Source organism: Ammospiza nelsoni, chromosome 10 (assembly GCF_027579445.1).
Source record: "Ammospiza nelsoni isolate bAmmNel1 chromosome 10, bAmmNel1.pri, whole genome shotgun sequence".
NCBI lineage: Eukaryota > Metazoa > Chordata > Aves > Passeriformes > Passerellidae > Ammospiza > Ammospiza nelsoni.
The window spans coordinates 8,574,431-8,591,647 of NC_080642.1; the positions used below are offsets into that span (position 1 = coordinate 8,574,431).

At 59.4% G+C, this 17,217-nt stretch overlaps 1 protein-coding gene across 2 annotated transcripts in view; it reads left to right on the plus strand.

The window, feature by feature from the left end:
• The first annotated feature begins 328 nt into the window (after nucleotides 1-328).
• The window catches only part of EPHB3 (EPH receptor B3), a 28,657-nt gene continuing 11,768 nt past the window's right edge, over nucleotides 329-17,217 (plus strand). For both annotated transcript variants that reach the window (XM_059479041.1, XM_059479042.1), the window contains exons 1-3: nucleotides 329-483; nucleotides 13,829-13,893; nucleotides 14,297-14,969. In XM_059479041.1, coding sequence (XP_059335024.1) covers nucleotides 387-483; nucleotides 13,829-13,893; nucleotides 14,297-14,969 — 835 coding nt within the window. In that variant the 5' untranslated portion in view covers nucleotides 329-386. The remainder of the gene's footprint in view (nucleotides 484-13,828; nucleotides 13,894-14,296; nucleotides 14,970-17,217) is intronic.

Here is a 17,217-nt window from a genome sequence, read left to right on the forward strand (position 1 = left end):
CGGGGCAGGCGGGAGCGCGCGGCCCCTTTAAGAGCCCAGTTCCGCGGGCGGCCGCTGGGTGGGGCGCGCTCCCTGCCCTGCGCCTGCCGCGCCAGGGGGCGGGGCCACGGGGGCGCGCCGGCCAGTGCCCGCCCCCTCCGATTCATCTTTCCGCGGAGGCTCCGCCCCCCGCCGCCGCACGGCCCAATCGGCGCCGCGCTCGCCGTCGCCAGGGGCGCCGGGTTGCCAGGGGCGGGGTGATTGGCGGGCGGGCCCCGCCCCGCTCGGCTCAGCGGCGGCGGCGGCGGCGGCGGCGCCAGAGCGCGAGCGTGGCGCGGCGGCGAGAGGAGCCGCGCGTGGCGCCGAGCTCGGGACTGCCCGGCGGGGCCGCCCGCACCGCCCCCGCTATGGCCGCGGCCCGCCCGGGGGCCCCCCCGCCGCCGCCGCCGCTGCTCCCCCTTCTGCTGCTCCTGCTGCTCCCCGGTGGCCGCCGCGCTCTGGAGGGTGAGTACCGGGCGGGCGTGCCCGTCCGCCGCACCGGGGCCCGAGCGACCGCGCACGGGTGCACGCATCCTCCGGGATGTCCCAGGCCCGTCGCGGCTCAGCGCGACTGGCCGTCGCGCCGCGGATGCCCGTTTGTACCCGCGGAGCGCTCGCCGCAGTCCCGTTCCCAGCGCTCAGCCGCCCTCAGTAGGTTTCAGAGTCAACGCCCCGTGGAACCGAGCCCGGCGCGGCAGAGCCGCGGCATCCGCGGCCGGCGGCTGCTGGCAGGGAGCGGCGCCTCTTTGGATACTCGGTTCACGTTTCGAGGCTTTTCGCCACGACCGAGAGGGCTGGAAAATTAATATTTCTTTCAGTGGAAGCTCTTGGCGTGCCAGAACTGGTGGGGCCGCGGAAGGAGTGTCCGTGTGCCGTGTCCGGCTCCATCCCTTCTCCGGCAGGGCTCGCCGCGCCCGCTGCCTTAACCCCCGAGGCTCCAGCGTGGGACCTCCGGGGCGAGTGGCCACGCGTGCCGCATCTACCCCCGAGCGGGTCTGCGCTCCGCGGCTCGCCCACCCTCGAGCTCCGATGGAGTTGGGAATAGAACGGGGAGTAATTCTCTCCCCCTTGGAAAGTGAGCCCCGGTCCGCGGGGCAGCGCCGCTGCGCCCGCAGCTTTGAGCGAGGAAAGAGGCTTTTGGCCCCGCTGGGTACCGGGGGTTCCCGAGCGGGCAAGGCGGGTCGCACTGGAGAGAAGGAGGAGAAGGGGGCCCGGACGGGTTTTTGTCTCGGCACAAAGTGTGCGAGGCTCCAGCCGGAGTGCCGAGGCGGCGGCGTTCCGGTGTCCGGTAACCGAACCCTCTGCTGGAGCGGCGGGAGGGGGCTGGCGAGAGAGGGACGGAAGGGAAGGGAGATCCCCCATCGGAGCGGAGCTGTGGGTGCCGTGCCCGGGCAGGGGGCGGCGGGGCTGCTCGCAGGCGGCGTCGTGCTTCGGGCTCCCGCTGCCGTCGCCCCGCGTTGCGAGGTTCGGGCCGCGGCGCCGGGGGTGGCCGTGGGCAGGAGTCCTCCCCCGCTGCGGTGCCTGGGGGACGTCTTTCCTCTAGCTTTGGGCTTTGTAGAAAGTTTGGGGGCTGCTTGTTGTCCGCGTTCCTTTTCATCCTCGATCCGTGCGATTTTTTTTTTTTTATTTTTTTTTTTTTTTCTTTTTCTTTAAAAGGAAAAAAAAATTTAAACCCCTCGTCCTTTATAGGCGGTAGGAATCAGAGCTGTGGGCCTGCCGGGTCCGTAAACTCCCTGCTCAGCGGGAACCCCGCGGCTGGAGGGGAAGGCAGAAGCCCCCGGCACTCAGCCCTCGCGGGATGGGGAGCACCCGCCCGGGCATCCCTGCCTTCTGGAGAGGTGCCGGGGGATGAAGTTGTGGGCAGGGAGCCCGGCGGGGCCCCACGCTTGCAGCTAGCCTCTCGCAACCTGCTTCCCATCAGCGGTTTAGGAATTTGGGAAGGATAGCTGGCGTGGGGGCTGGCAGCACCGGTGTGTATCACCTGGGGACAGTCCCTCCTGCCTCTCCCCCGCTGCCGTCTGGGGATGGAGCAGTGCAACGAGACGGATGGAGAGAAAATAAACAGGCCCTGCTGAGGAGTCACTGGGTTTTTTCAGTTTCCCAAATGTGTGGAGAGGTCAGGGGCTGAACGCACCGTCTGAGAGGTCAGGGCCCAGCTGGGTGCCAGCCCGGTGGGACCACTTCAGGGTTGGCTGGCAGCTGCCCAGCAGTTTTTGGGCTGGCCCTGATTCCTCGTGGGATTTTCTCTTTTTTTTTTTTTTTTCTTCTTCTTTTTTTTTTTTTTTAATTATTTTTTTTCCCTTTGCTCTTGTTCGAGCTGGAGGGAAAGTTGCAGCTGGCCTGGAGAGGCTTCTGCCTCTGCAGCTTAGGGAAGCCGCTGCTTGCATCAGGGTCAGCGAGCTCCCGCTCCCGCTCTTCTGCTACGTTTGGCATTTCTCTCCACACTCACCGCTGCTTCCTGACGGGGACTGGCGCGTTCCAGAGGTTACTGTAAATCTCATGTGCACGTTTGTTTGGATATTTTAGTGCTGATCATAAATCTGGCGTGGCCATAAATCTGTACGCACGTCCTGCAGACAACGGCAGCGAGCAGTCCCCAGACCCGGCCACTTTACCGTCCCCTCCGAGGTGCAAAGGGCCGGGCTTGTGGCTGGTGCCGGGCTGGAAGGGCAGGGGGCTTTGGGGCTGGATGGCGCTCCCCATTCCCCAGGGGATGGCGGGGAGCTGGGTTTCTTTACAAGGCCCCACGGGGGTGGAGGAGAAAAGCCGCGCTCGGCAGCAGCTCAGTGAGGGCTTTGTGCTGCCGAGGAGAAAATGGTTTCTCTCCAGATCCTGTAAGTGCGCTGGGTCTGTTTGAAGTCACAATGTGTTTTTCTTCTCCGGTTCAGCAGTCCCCGGGCCGGCTGCAGAAGGAATGCTCTATCCAGGGGCAACAGCGGATCCTTTCTCCAGCACAGGGGTTTGAGCCGAGAAGTTTGTCCCAGCGGGGCTGTGGGAGCAGAGGCCCTGTGGGGAGAGGACGCGGTGGAACAGCATGGGGAATGTGCCGCGTTACGGGCCCTTGCCGACCATCCAGGGCTAAAACCCCAGGCTTCAAAACACCCTGGCCCAAGGGAGCATGGACAGGCACAGACTGGATCTGCCTGTTGCCCTGGGGGTGCGGGTAGGCTGGGACAGGGACCTGCTCTCCCTAGGAGCCACTCTCCCAGACTGTTCCTGCTCTGAGCAGCCTCTCCAGATTCAGGACTCCATTTAAACTTGGAGTTTCCCACGTGCTTCCCTGTGAACTCCCATGCAGAAGCACTGCAGTTTGTTGCACGTAGTCCTGAGCAGACTTGGGCTCTAGTGAAATAGCCAAACCCCACAAAGCAGCAAGATTTCTAGGGGGGATTTTCTTCACCGGCTCTGCCCAGTGACACCCCTCAGACCCCCACTGGGTGTCACACAGATTGACCACGCTCCTCTCTGCACCGGCAAACCCCTGCTTAATTGACCCCTTTGCTGGAGCTGCCTGGTATTTTCTTGGCAGAGAGATTTGCTTTCTGTTTAATTACTTTTCACAGAAATGACATGTTTCTTGGTGGGGCAATGGGTGAAGTTTGCCCTGCTGTTTTATGGATGCTTGGGGTAGGGCTGTGAGGGAAAGCGAATCGTGGGGCTCTGCAACACTCGCTGGATTCATTAAATCTCCTGTTCCTCGGTAAAAGCTGCGCTCGAGGAAGCCTTGCCATCCGTGCTGCCGAGGAGGGGAGGAGAAGGGCTTTCCTTTGTGTCAGGCGGAGCATGCGGAGAGCTGGGGAGAGGGAAAACTTGGAGCACCGGGATCTGTTTGCAGCCCCACATTTCTCCCTCAGTGTACAGCGAGGCTGTGGCTGCCAGGCCATGCCTGCCCAGCCCTTGCAATTGGGAATAGCGGCCTCTGGTTTTTAAGGAATGAACCGAAACTCCTTGTTTTGTTATGATGACTTACTGCAAGAGATATTTGGGGAAACCAGTTTGTTGCATTTTCTTTCCGTGAGCCGTTTGCTGCTGCTGCTGGAGCAGAGGAGCTTGGCGTTTAATTAAAACAGCCCCAGCAATCTGAATCACAGACTTGCATGTTTTTAAAATTGTAGCTGTTCCTGTTGTGCTGAGTCAAACTGGTTTGTCGGGATTAAGCGTCTCCACCTGGGAGCCGCGCTGGGGGAAGGGTGCTGGGGTGGCCCCGGGGTCGGAATCCCCATTCCCAGCTGGTGCAGACCACAGGGTGGGTGTCAGCCTCCCCCGGAGGAGAACCCTGGGAAAGGGGGGACTCTACCCAAGGGCTGCGGTGGAGCTGGTGGTTGCCTTTGCCGCAAGCTTCTCAGTGGTTGAAACCATAATGAGCTGCTGTTGTTTCTGGGTCCAGCATGTTCCCATGAAGCGTTTGGGAGATGGTGGTGCCCCTCCATGGGCAGGAACCTCCTTGCAGAGCCCTATGCCCCAAGGGATTGGCTGCCATCTTGGAGGCCAGGCAGCCTGTTGCAGTGACACTCCCACCCGACTGGGACCATCCCATTTGAAGTCATGTTTTGGTTTTTTTTATTGCATTTTTGTTGTTGTTGTTGCTCCAAACCCAGCCCTGTGCTCTGGCTGGGCGGTGCTGGCTGTGGGGCAGGGGCTGTTCCCTCGCAGAGCTGAGCCTCAAGTGGGAGCCATTTTGTAGGGAAGGCAGGTGGGCATCCTGCCTGTGACAGGACAGGCTTGGCACTGTTGGTGAAGCCTCATCCTCCTACGCTTGGGGACCATTGTCACCCACCCTCAGCATCACCACGGAGCAGTCATGGCGCTGAGCTTGGGAGAGGGGCAACATCCCCTTTCTGGAGGGCCACATGCCTTTCCCACACTGCCACCACTCCCAGAGGGGCTGCATCCCTCCCCTGGTGCCCACCTTCCCCTCGGTGCAGCTCAGCCCTCCGGCCTGTGCTGCCTGAGCCAGGAGGTAGCAAGACCAGTGCTGTCTTCGCGTGGCCGCCCCGCTGAAGAGGAGCGGGAGCCATCTTGAGAAGAGGCTGGAGTGCAGCGCAGGGCCGAGCACCAGCTCCACGCATGTGCCAGCGTGTGCTGGCTGAGGGTCCCCGGCTGGGACAGGGGGGAGGGTTTTGCTGGGGGGCTCTCTTTATTTTATTTTTGCCCATTGCTAAGCCCTGCTGCGCTGCAGGGCCTCACGTTTCTCATGCATGTGGCAGGAGCTGTTGACAAACACCTGTTTCTGGGCCCCCTCCCCAGGAATGCCCCGGGGGCCCTGCGGGGGCTGCAGGGGTGGGCAGTGGGATGTCCCCTCCCAGGGGAGCCCTCCCCCAGGATTCTCCTGCCCAGCAGCTGCTGCAGGGGGATTTGAGCCTCCCTGTTCCTCTGTGAGGTGTGGCTGTTGCGCAAATCCATCCCTGTCCCAGGGAAGGGACACTGCTGTCCCCATGTCCCCTGAGCCCAGCGCTTCGTCTCTCAGGTGCTCAGTACCTGCCCAGGAAGGGCTGGGGCGCAGGGGGACCCCGCGGGGAGGGGGGCACGCACACGCGGCGTGCTATCCAAGGCCTTTTTTTATTAATGAGAAAAATGTGCAGGGCTTGAACGATCGCCAGGAACAGATTTATTCTAGTTCCCCAGAAATTAAACCGAAATGAAGGAGCGAGTCAGCCCGGCCCGGCACCCCCTCCTGACTCTGTGCTTGTTTTAACTTTGGAAGAATCTGACTTTGGGGGTGGGGGAGGTGGAGGAGGGAGGGGGGGGGCAGTATTTGGGTTTAAGCAGTTCCAGATGGGCTTGGTGCTCTCAGAGAGCTGAGGAAGTGAGCAGAGAGCAGCGTGGAGATTTGGGTAACTGCCCCAGGCAGTAGAGAGGAGGGAGATCTTGGCAGAAACTCCCACTCTGCGCTGCCGGGATGGGATGGAGCTTGGCAGCCAAGCTACCCGTCTGTGGGGCGAGCCTTTGGATGTGCACGGAGTAACCTTTTTTGGGGAAGGGGTGGTTGTTTTTTTTCTTTTAAATATCATTACTCTTTCTCTGGGCACTTTCCAAAAGTACAACCTGGAAAAAAAATGGAGCTGGAGGGAGAGAGGGGCCTTTTGGATCTCAGCCTGACGCAAGCAGTTGCCCTGCGGAGGCAGGTCTGCAGTACCGACCGCCTTTTCTTGGGTCCCCTGGGGACTTAGGGGCTCTCCATCCACCCGTACCAGCCCAGCTCAATTTGGTGGCCCCATGGGGACCCCTGGCCCATGAAACCATGGCCACAGGGCAGTGGGGTCGCAGAGAGAAGTGGCAGGAGTGTCCCCATCATAACATGTTCTGGAAACAAGGGTGGCTTTGCAGGCTGATTTGCTGCCCGTGTCCTAGTCAATGGCATTTGTGGCTCGAACAGGTCTGGCATCCTCTGATCAGATGAGTTATTTCTGTGGCAGCAGAGGACAGCAGCATGGCCATTCCTGCTGGGGATGGCGACCTATAAATCTGTCCTGCCTGCTGGCCCTAGAGCTCCTGCCGGCCTGGCACAGCTGGTCGTATTGTCCGTATGGCAGAGAGCTGCAGAGGGCAGCCCCTTCCCCTGGGCCAGGCAGGGACATTCCTCTCCCAAGTGGGCAGTCTGGCAGCAAGCAAGGCTGAGAGGCTGTCTGTGGGATCTGTCCATTCCCCTTTGCACACAGCCTGGCACAGCAAAAGCATCTTTTCCCCCTAGGCAGGCTGAAGCAGCAAGTACCAGGGCACATCCACATCCACCACGTGGGCAGGGATGGCAGCTCTTCCTTGGCCAGGCTGACCCTGGCATAGCACGCTGGGGTCTGACATCCGAAATCCCCGTGGTATTAATAGAACAGTAATTGCAGTGCAGGGCTGGGCTTGGGCAGCTGGCTCCCGTTTTCTCCCAGTGTTGGTACAGCCTTTCTGCAGGACCAGGGCCTGGCAGCAGGACCTGGCAGGCTTTGGGCAGCGGGCTGCACGTGTCCTTGGCATGCAGCTGGAGGGCAGAAGCTGCTGTCCTGCAGAAGTCCAAGGCTCCAAGTGCTGTGGTTTAGAAGGGGGTGCACACAGTGTGATGCTGGCGGGTGCTGGAGCCCGGCCTGGCATGGCTCTGCTCATAAAACAGCAGAAATCCGTTCTTCCTGCCTTGATCCAGTGCGTGACCAGGCGGAAGGGAGCACCCTCCCTGCATCCCAGCCGCTGCCACTTGATCTGCCTTTTGCAGAGCTGGCACCTGTCCTCTCTCACATGCTTCAATCTGTCTCGCAGCCATCAGGAAACAGCTCCTGGTGAGGAGCACGTGGCCGGAAAACCCTCTCCAGCCAGCTAGCGGATGGTGGGCTGGTGACAGGGCAGGGCTGGATGGAGGGAGCATTCCTGTCCCCCTCCACCCCATGTGCCAGGCAGCTCCCACTCATCTGGAATCTGGATCTGGGTCTGGATCTGGCCAATGCAGAAGGTGCAGGACATTGGGATTGGATGGGGAGGACTGTGAGAGAGATGCAGTAGGCCAGTGGCTCAGAGCCATGGGACCGTCTCCTGGCTTGAGGTTAATACCCCAGTGTAGGTGTGGGATTGGGAAATGAAGGATGCATCCTTGGAGCATCGTTGGAATTGGAGTTATGGGCCCTGCTGTGAGCTTACCATGGTTCTGGCAGGGCTGGAACTGGCAGTGGTGAGTGATGCCAGGACTGGCAGTGCTGCCCACCCCTGGTTGGGCTCTCTGGGCAGGGGCTGCCTGGCTTGGTGTGTGCATGTGCCCTGTGTGCGCAGAGGGGCCTTAATCTCAGTTTGGGCCTCTGGGCCCTGCCATAATGCAGAAATAATGAGTCTATTATTAAGTGCCCACAGTACTTCTTCACTCCGATGGCTCGCCTCCAGCAGCAGGCAGAACCTGCCCCGCTTGAAGTGGATGTGTCATCATTTGCCTCAGCAAATCCAATCCCCTTTGATGATGGGCCAAACGCCCTTGGCATGAAGGGCCACAGCTGTGATACAGGCCCCTTTTTTTCTTTCTTCCCCTCCTCTCTTCCCTTTGTTCCCAGCTCATTGACAAGTTGCTGGCTTGCCTTGGACCTGGGACAAGTGGACGTTGGTGGGCATGTGGGTCAGAGCCCCTGTGCCCCCCTGGCGAGGGCTGGGGTGGGGGGCCAGCTCCCACGGCAGCCTCGCGTCTCCCCCCTCGGCGCTGGGGAGCAGCAGGCGCCCTGCTTGTCATAAGGACAGGTTCCCAGCGTGGGTGGTGATAGGGAGTGCTCCAGCCCTTCCCTTGGGCTGAACCGCACTGCCTGGCCTGCCCGGCCTGACAGTCAGGGAGGGCAAGGGTGGAACCAGCACAGCCCCCTGGCCTTGCGCTGGGCACTAGGGGGTATGCAGGGGGTCCCTGGCAGAGATGGGATTCCTGGGGGAGAATGAGGGCGTGTGAGTTGTACAGCATGCTGGCAGTGCTGCCATTCCCATCCCTGCAGAGAGAACTAGCAAATAGTTCCTGCCAGAACCTTCCCCAGGCTCACAAACCCCATGCCTGGCACCTCCACCACGGGTACCCCCTGACCACCGAGGGTGCCTGCTGGTTCCCTGCCTGATACCTCCCACGCTGGCTGCAGCCTTCCTCCCTGCTCTCCTGGCTCTTGGCTGCATCAGCAAGAGCCTCTCCTCCCTGCAGTGCAGCTCCGGCACAAGGGGCTGCCAAGTGCCGAAACCTCCCAGCACGCCACCTCCTGTGCTCCAGAGCTCTGTCTGTGCTGTGCTCCATCCACGTGGGCTGAGCAGGATGGGAGAGCTTCCCAAATGCAGGCAGCATGAGGAGTCCCCTGGCCTTGGAGCAGGGACATCCCATGCCTGGGAGCAGGATGGCTACAGGGTTTAGCTGGGGTCAGCGGGGGAAGAACCCTCCAGGAGGAGGAGGGATCTGGGTGAGCCACATGCTTCAAGAAAATGTGTTGCGGGGTCTCCCAGACCTGATGCGCTCACAGGGCGCTCCTGTGGCTCAGCTTTTGTGTACAGAACGCTTGTCAGCGGGAAAAGTGCAACCTCAGGTTCTCTCCCACAGGCAGCTCTTTGTTCCCAGATAAAGGACCTTACACCAAAGGCCCTTTGTGCCGCTGCTCAGAACAGTGCTGGGATTAATTGTACCGATAGGTGCTTGAATGGGGAGCACGCAAGGCCACTCACTCCTGGTGTAATTATCTTCAAAACTGAGAAAGAAATTAAAATATGCAGAGATGCCCCTTATGGTCGCTTTTTGAATAGCAGGCAGTCTCTAAGATTAAAAGTGCATCTCTAAACAAGCTAGCTTTCCTTCCAGAGGAGAAAAGCATGGCAGTGAGGGGGAAAAAAGGCACCTGGCACCACTGTTAGCAGCCACCATGGTGGAAGCCAAGCCATATCCTGGGGCAAATGGTCCAGCCATTGATGGCATCTGCAGGAGCTCAGTGTGGGGCGAGGGGCCACATAAGGCTGGTCCAGGCCACTTGCCCCTTGCTGAGCTCCTGCAGACATGGTGCCATGGTGTGCATAGCTCACAGAGAGCACGGGCACGTTGCAGAACAGGTTCTTCTGTTTGCAGCAAGGCTGTGTGGGTGTCTTTACTAACTCTTCTCCCTTGCCTTCTTCCAGGATGCTCTGGACTTGCATGAGCTGCCTTCTCCTCATCGGGCCAAAGAGCTGGCATCTTATATTGCCAGTGTATCCTGATAAAAGCCATCAGTCCACGTATTCTAAGGGGAAAGCATTCAAAGTGGAGCTTATTGGTGGAGAGGATTGAGTCTTCCCCAGTGGCTTCATCTTGAAAGAATTTTGATATTTCCCCCCCTTTTCTGGCTCAGCCATCGCTGCCGCGCGCGTCTGCCGCTCAACAGCGCGAGACGGGCTCTCTGGGCCTCTTAAGGGGGGAGTTCAAACGTTTTCGCTGGCCTCAGACCATGCATGCCGCATTCCTGAGCCTCAGCACCGTGAGAGAGAGGTCTCCAGCTCCAGATGGGTCCTTGCCAGGGCTTCAAACACCTAGTGAGCTGCTGGGCCTCTGTGGAGGTGATGGGAGGGCTGCTGGTAGGGGACTGCTTGTCTTTGCAGCTCAGGGTGTGCTTGGGAGGAGACGTGCAGGCCAGGGAGGAGGCAGCCAGAACGATGCTCACAGCCCTGTCCAAGGAGTAAGAATCTTTCCCTGTCCTGGGATCCCACTCTACCTTGGGACTTCTGCTTCTGTGTGGAGTCAAGCCTGGCTGGCTGCACTTGCTGAGCATAGTTGGGCTCCTTCTCCTTGCCTTGATTTTGCCCAGCTGAAGGTAAGGAGAGGACAACTCCTAGCGCTGCAGACAGTGATAAAGCAGGCCTTAGGGTGACTTCCCAGGCCAGCAAAATTGGGAGCCAATTTCCCGTTGACTAATGGGACCAGGCTCTTGCTGTGCTGTGCGGGATTGAAGTGGCTTTGACTCACTGTTCAGCCAGCCCTGACGCCGTTCACGTCGCTCCACAGTACCTGCAAACCTGAACCACACTGGGAAATCACCAGCGACACCTCTCAACCCCCTCTGGCGCCATGGGCCAGAGGAAGAGAGCAGCTGCTTGATCCTGAACCACTGAAGCCCAGTGCTTGGGCTCCCCAGCCCAAACATGCCCTCTCACACATCCTTTTGAGGGGGACCAGTGCTTGGTGTGCCCCAGTGTTTTTGGAAGAGAGGACCAAATTCAGGGCCAGGTCATGGTGAGAGCTCTGTGGCACCTTTAAGGGCTCGGAGCAGTTTCTGCAGCTCAGCTCAGCGTGTGCCACCAGCCCCTGGACCATGCAGCACAGCAGCCCATAGGGCCTTCCACCCATGACCTTCACAATGGCAGGCTGCAGGGGTCTGGGAGGCTCCACTGACCCCACCTGGGTCACTCCTGTGGCTGCAGGAAACCCCCTCTGCCCTCTCTGCTCAGCCTGTTTCCTTTAGCTGAGTTGCTCAGTGAATATTTTTTTATCATTATTATTTCCCCTCCCCGCTCTCTCTGTGTGGTTTACGTGGCTCTCACGCCAACAGCCGGCTTGGCTCTGTCAGATTTTCTCTCCTCTGCTGGTCAGATGGCAGATGCTGCCAAATTAGGATGCAGGCAGTGAGCCTCCTGTCCAAGCTGAGGTTCTGCCCACGGCCAACACTCAAGGGGAAGGACGCTGCTGGAAGGGACAGCTGCCATGGCAAGGGCTTCCTACATGGGGCCTGCTGCTGGGCAGGAGAGTTCCCGCATCCCCTGGACAGGTTTGGGAATCAAACACCCACTATGGTCTGGTCAGTCCATGCTATACTGTGGCTTGCCACAGCATCCTTGTGTCACTCTATTTGCGGGCACACCCTGCCACCCAGATCCCCATCTCCCCAGCCTGACTCAACGCCACAGCCGCTCATCCATCAGCAGCCCCAGCCCTGAGAACACAGGGCATCCCTTCCCCACTCCTCCTGCAGGAACACCCCCAGCTGGCCCTGCGCTGGCTGGACCCGCAGAGTCTCTGCCCCGGGAGTTGGCAGCCCCGCACTGTGAGCGCTGAGCACACGCTTGGCTCTGCTTGCCGCCAGCGCGGCGTGTCTGGGCCCTCAGCACCGCTGTGCCCTTATTAGGGCAGCCAGCACGGGGCCTGTCCCTCGCAGAGGTGTGGGCAGCCCCCTCCTGGAACCTGCTCCCCCATCATCTGGCACTGCCTGCCCACGATGCAGGGGTCTGGGAAGCGCAGCAGTGTCTCCTGTGGTCTTGTGGCTGCACAAAGCCACACTTGGGATCCTGCTGGGGTTCAGTAACTGATGGTGTGGGAAATGGGAAGGGAGAGAGAATGGTGGCTTGCTGTGTCCCCTGGGCAGGTAGTGCCTTGGGACTGAGCAGAAGTTGCCTTATTGGGTGCACAGAGCCATTCTGCCCATCCTGTGTCCCACCCTTCCTGCATAACCTGCTTGACAGAGGGCTTCTTCCTTCTCTCCCTGTTTTTGCCAGATGCCCCTAGTTTGTGTTCTTGAGAAACAGCAAATAACCCCTGCCCAGCAACCATCTCTGCATTGGAGTCTGATGTAGATGCTGCCCTTCTGCACCTCTACCAGTGGGGAGTGGCACCATGAAAGGTTTTCCTCCCTCTGTCCCCAGTGCCATGCCCACTGCTAGTGCCACCAGGCCACAATGGGACTGTGTTTGTGTTTGCTCTGGGCGAACAGCCTGGGCAAGAAGCAAGCTCGCTGGCCCAGCTGGGAACCTGGCAAGCCACAGGGGAGGTCAGAGAGCCCACGTGTCCCCAGACGTGCTTGTTTATCTGTGCCGTGGTGGCACCCACAGCCTGTGCTGCCAGCCTGCCTGTGGGTGCTGGCCTGGGAGCTGCTGGCGGGTCTCGCCAGGGTGGGACACGGGAAGAAGGTGTTTACCTCCAGTCGGGCTTCATCCGAAACCCTGCGATGCGTGAATGCTTCCTTCCTCCTCCACACTTCCTCCCTGCCTAGGTCAGCCTGAGGTTTTCCTGCAGTGAAAGGAAAGAAGCTGAAACTGCCTCTTGCTGTGGGGCTGAGCCATGGTGCTGGCACAGCTGAGCTGCCCTGGCACGTCTATGTGCCCCAACCAGTGAGAGTGAGCGGTTCCCAGCCCACTGCTGGGTCTAGGAGAGCCATGGCTCCCTGCCCTTCCTCCTGAGCCCGGGTGGGCTGAGAAGTGGATGGATGGATGGATGGATGGATGGATGGATGGATGGATGGATGGATGGATGGATGGATGGATGGATGGATAGATGGATGGACGGGCAGTGCCTGGGGAGCTGCACAGGGTTTCACATGGGGCCATACTTGTGGCTGGGGAGGGGGATGCCCTCATCAGGGAGGTGTTTTGGCCCTGGTCCTGGGTCCTGCTCAGTGCAGGCAGCAGAGTCCCCCTGAGCACACCAGGGTCTCCAGGCATTTGCATCCCCCTTCCACCAAACCCTCCCTAGGCAAAAGAAGGTTCAGAGGACCCCAGGGTGCTGGTGTGCCTGCTCCCCTCCAGACAGCCTAAGGGCCATCCCTGGAGCAAAGCTCACAGGCCAGCAGCTCACAGAGGGGCCGTTGGCCCCTGAGCATGGCAGTGTGCTCTCATGGTTGTGTTTCACTGCTGCTTTTTGCGCGTGGTGCTCGCGCGGAGCCACGCGGCTCTGCCTGGGATTAGCGACAGCTGCCTGCAATTGCAGCTCTTCCCAGACAAGCGTCTCGCTCCCCCAAGGCTGGGGCTGGGGCTGTTTGGGGAATGCTGCCGGGGTGGTTTGTCTTGTAGTCTGCTCCAGGAATGTTGGCCAGACGGTCAAATTCTTCTCCCCTCTTGTAAAATGAGTGATGTGGGGCGTCTCTGGGAGAGCAGCCTGGCAGTCCCTCCTCCTCTGGATAAACCTGCCTGGCCCGCACCGCCCTGTCATGGGAACGGGCCCTTTCAACCCCAGCCACATTAAATACGCGCCCTGCCAAAGCAGAGGGGGAGGGTGCGGACAGGGGCGCCCGGTCTTCCTCCTTTGGCACCCCTGCACTGCCTGGGGGACACGTTTGGCTGTGCTAGTGGCTGGGGATGGCAGCTTGTCCCCATCTCCCCCTTGCCACCTGGCCAGCTCCTCGTCCTGCCGCTTGCCTCCTCCAGCACAGCTCTCCAGGGACGCCTCGCTCTTCCTGTTCTCTTGACAGGAGAAGAGAAATCTGGAGTCTGTCTGCGCCGCTCCCCCCTCCTCCCACCACGTCTCACCCCCCAAGTTGCTGTTTTCCACAGAAATGTCAGGCTCAGCTCTCCTCTCCCCCACTCCTCCTGGTTTTTTTCCCCTCTAATCTTGGCCTTCATCTCCAATTATTTCTTTTTCTCCTTCCTTTCTCTCCAGAGACCCTGATGGACACAAAGTGGGTGACCTCTGAGTTGGCATGGACAACTCATCCGGAGACAGGGGTAAGTTTAGAACCAGCCCTGGTCCTGACCTCCAAAGGGCAGAGCTGGCCCTGGCCCCATGGGAATCGAGGGCAGAGCTGGCCCTGGCCCCATGGGAATCATAGTTGCTCACCACTGCCTCTGTGAAGCTGGCTGCATCTTTCTCCTTTCCTCCTGTGCATATCCTCGCCTCGTGAAACCATCTCCTCTTGACTCCGTGCCAGTGGAGTGGGAGTGTCATGGTCCCTGGTCTGGGTTGCTCTTAGTCAACATGATGACCAGGAGGGTTGTGACAGGTGAAGGTGTAGCTGCTGCTCTTCCCTGTTGACTGTTGCCTGTTCCCCCCCACCCTGTGCCATTCACGATGTGTCCGTAGCACTGCTGCCCCTGGCTGGGGATCTAACCCTTTCCCTCTCAATCACAGTGGGAAGAAGTCAGTGGTTATGACGAGGCCATGAACCCTATCCGCACGTACCAGGTGTGCAACGTACGGGAGGCCAACCAGAACAACTGGCTTCGTACCAAATTCATCCAGCGCCAGGACGTCCAGCGCGTCTATGTGGAGCTGAAGTTCACTGTGCGGGACTGCAACAGCATCCCCAACATCCCTGGCTCCTGCAAAGAGACCTTCAACCTCTTCTATTACGAGTCAGATACGGATTCTGCCTCTGCAAACAGCCCTTTCTGGATGGAGAACCCCTATATCAAAGTGGATACAATTGCCCCAGATGAGAGCTTCTCCAAGCTGGAGTCTGGCCGCGTGAACACCAAGGTGCGCAGCTTTGGCCCTCTCTCCAAGAATGGTTTTTACCTTGCCTTCCAAGACCTGGGAGCCTGCATGTCCCTCATCTCCGTCCGGGCTTTCTACAAGAAATGCTCCAACACCATTGCTGGCTTTGCTATCTTCCCGGAGACTCTAACGGGGGCCGAGCCCACTTCCCTGGTCATCGCCCCGGGCACGTGCATCCCCAATGCAGTGGAGGTGTCTGTGCCCCTCAAGCTGTACTGCAACGGCGACGGCGAGTGGATGGTACCTGTGGGAGCGTGTACGTGTGCTGCTGGATATGAGCCCACCATGAAGGATACCCAGTGCCAAGGTATGTGCATGGCAGAGTGATCGTGGCTTTTGTCCCCATGGGTGCATTGATGTGAAGGAGGTGATTTTGCGTTGAGCTCAGTCTGGTTTTGGAGGCTTTTCCCTGATGAGTGAGCAGGGTTACATCTCAGAGGACTGGTCTGCAGTTGGACTCCGAAGCCTTAAAACCTTTCTGGTCCGGACTCATGCAGTGTCTGCTGAGACACACTGGTGAGCAACCAGCAGTGCTACCCTCTGTGGGATGCATCTCCTTGCACAGAGCTGCAGCTCAAGGCATGGTCCTCAGCAGGGATACAGCACATTTAAGCCCTTGAGCATTACCAAAACCTCTCTCTCATCGCTGCTGCTGTATCCAGCATCTTCCCTCTCTCCCTCCTGCAGTGCTCGTGGCTGGGCCAAGTGATTGTTCTTGGCAAGTGTGATTTCACGCTGCTTGTGCGGAGGCTTGTTCAGAAGCCCTGGTGGTGAGCAGGGCTCCCCTGTGGGAGAAGCCATGCTGATGCATGCTCCCCCTGCCAGTGCTGAAAGCTTGCAGCAGGGATGGTAGGGACCAGCACGAAGGCAGTGGATCTGAAGCTCCTTGTTCTTGCTGGAAGGGAAGGAAACATATCCTGCACATGGAGATGTTGGGGATGGAGAGCCGCCCTAGCAGCAAGATAGCTCTGTGTGAGTCCTGCAGCTGCCATGCTCTCCCACGATAGCTTTGGTGTTGCTGTTTAACCCCAGTTGGGGTGTGTTGGTAAGGAGAAATCTGTCTGGATGAATGTTGCATTCCCTTAGGGTGATTTTTTTCTTGTGAGCTGTCTCTGGCAGGGAGGACCCTGCCCTGGGGTGGCTGGGGTTTAGGGCAGAGAGGTTGCCGTTCCCCTTGGCTGCAGACATTGCACAGGGAGTGGGATGCTGGCGGGGCCCCCAGCCCTGGATGCCTTGTGCTGGCCCATGACGGGATGCTTGGCGCCAGCCCTTTGCTCTTGGCAGGGGCCATGTGATTTGGGATGGCCTGTGATGTGGGGCTAGGGCCAGGCTGGCCTCCCCGCTGGCTTTGGGAGCAGGGTAGCTGACAGCTGTGCTGCTGTGGCTGGGCAGGGAGAGGTCAGTCTCCACAGGGCCTCAGCTCTGCTGGGGATCCAGAGCCTCCAGCACCATCAGTGCCAGCACTGCTCTGACTTCAGTGCCACAGCCCCTGCATGAGTCTTGTGAGCCCCAATCTGGCTCCTCCTGAGCTGATGGACAGCAGTGCCAGCCATCCATCCACACTTCACACTGCACTGAGGTCCATGCTCATGGGTAGCTGCTTTCCTTCTTGCTTGGACTGGGAGATCTTAGACCATGCACGATGTTGGCTCTTTCCCAGCAGAGAGTGGGGATTGGGCACAAGGTGACAGTTTCCAGCCAGTACCAGGGATGAGCTGAGAGGGGGCATCCCAAGGCAGGACAGAGCTCCTCAGATTAGGCTCAGAAGCCTGGGCAAGGTCCCATCTCCACATCCCCAAGCTGGACAGACCCCCATGTGGCAGCTTCCCAGCGCCTTTGATTTCCCACCAAGGCCCAGCTTCTGCTGCAGCAGGCAGGGAAGCCACGCTGGGCCCCGGGCACGTCTCCATCCGGCAGCCTGCCTCCTCGCTGGGCAGCAGTGGCGGCGTCCTCACGTTTCTCTGGGAAAGTTGCACTGCGCCTCTAGGATCAGATTTTCCGCCATATGATCGTATGTTTTAAGTGGAAACAGCTGAAGAAAGGCCGGGAGAAGCCGGAGCTGCAGCTCCTTTTCTCCTCTTGGCTGGATGTTCCCTTACCCCATTTCCACAGTCCAGCACCCCCAAGAAGTCTCGGAGCCGGTGTTGTGGGCAGAGGTGTGGTGCAGCCCCCCAAAGCTGGGGTTTCATCACTCCTGCCCCAGAGAGCCCGCAGGGGCTTCACCGTGCAGGCGAGCAGCGCTCCAGAGTGCCAGATGGCATTTTAATAAATAACAATACCCAGTTACTGCTTAGATGGGATAAGCCCTGTTGTAAATCTCCCCCTTTTCCCAGACTTTCAGTGGCCTTTGAAGACCTCCTCCTCCTCCTCCTCTTTATCTCCATCCAAGCCAAGATTAGAGCTCACATTCAGACCTGTTACAATGCAGCTTGTATCCCAGTCCCTCGGGAGCAGAGGGCTCATCCTGCCCGGCTGAAGACAGTTTCTTTGGCGTGCTTTGTAAGGCGATCCGCCAGGCTGGTACCTGGTGCTCTACTCCTGAGTTGCCACAGCAT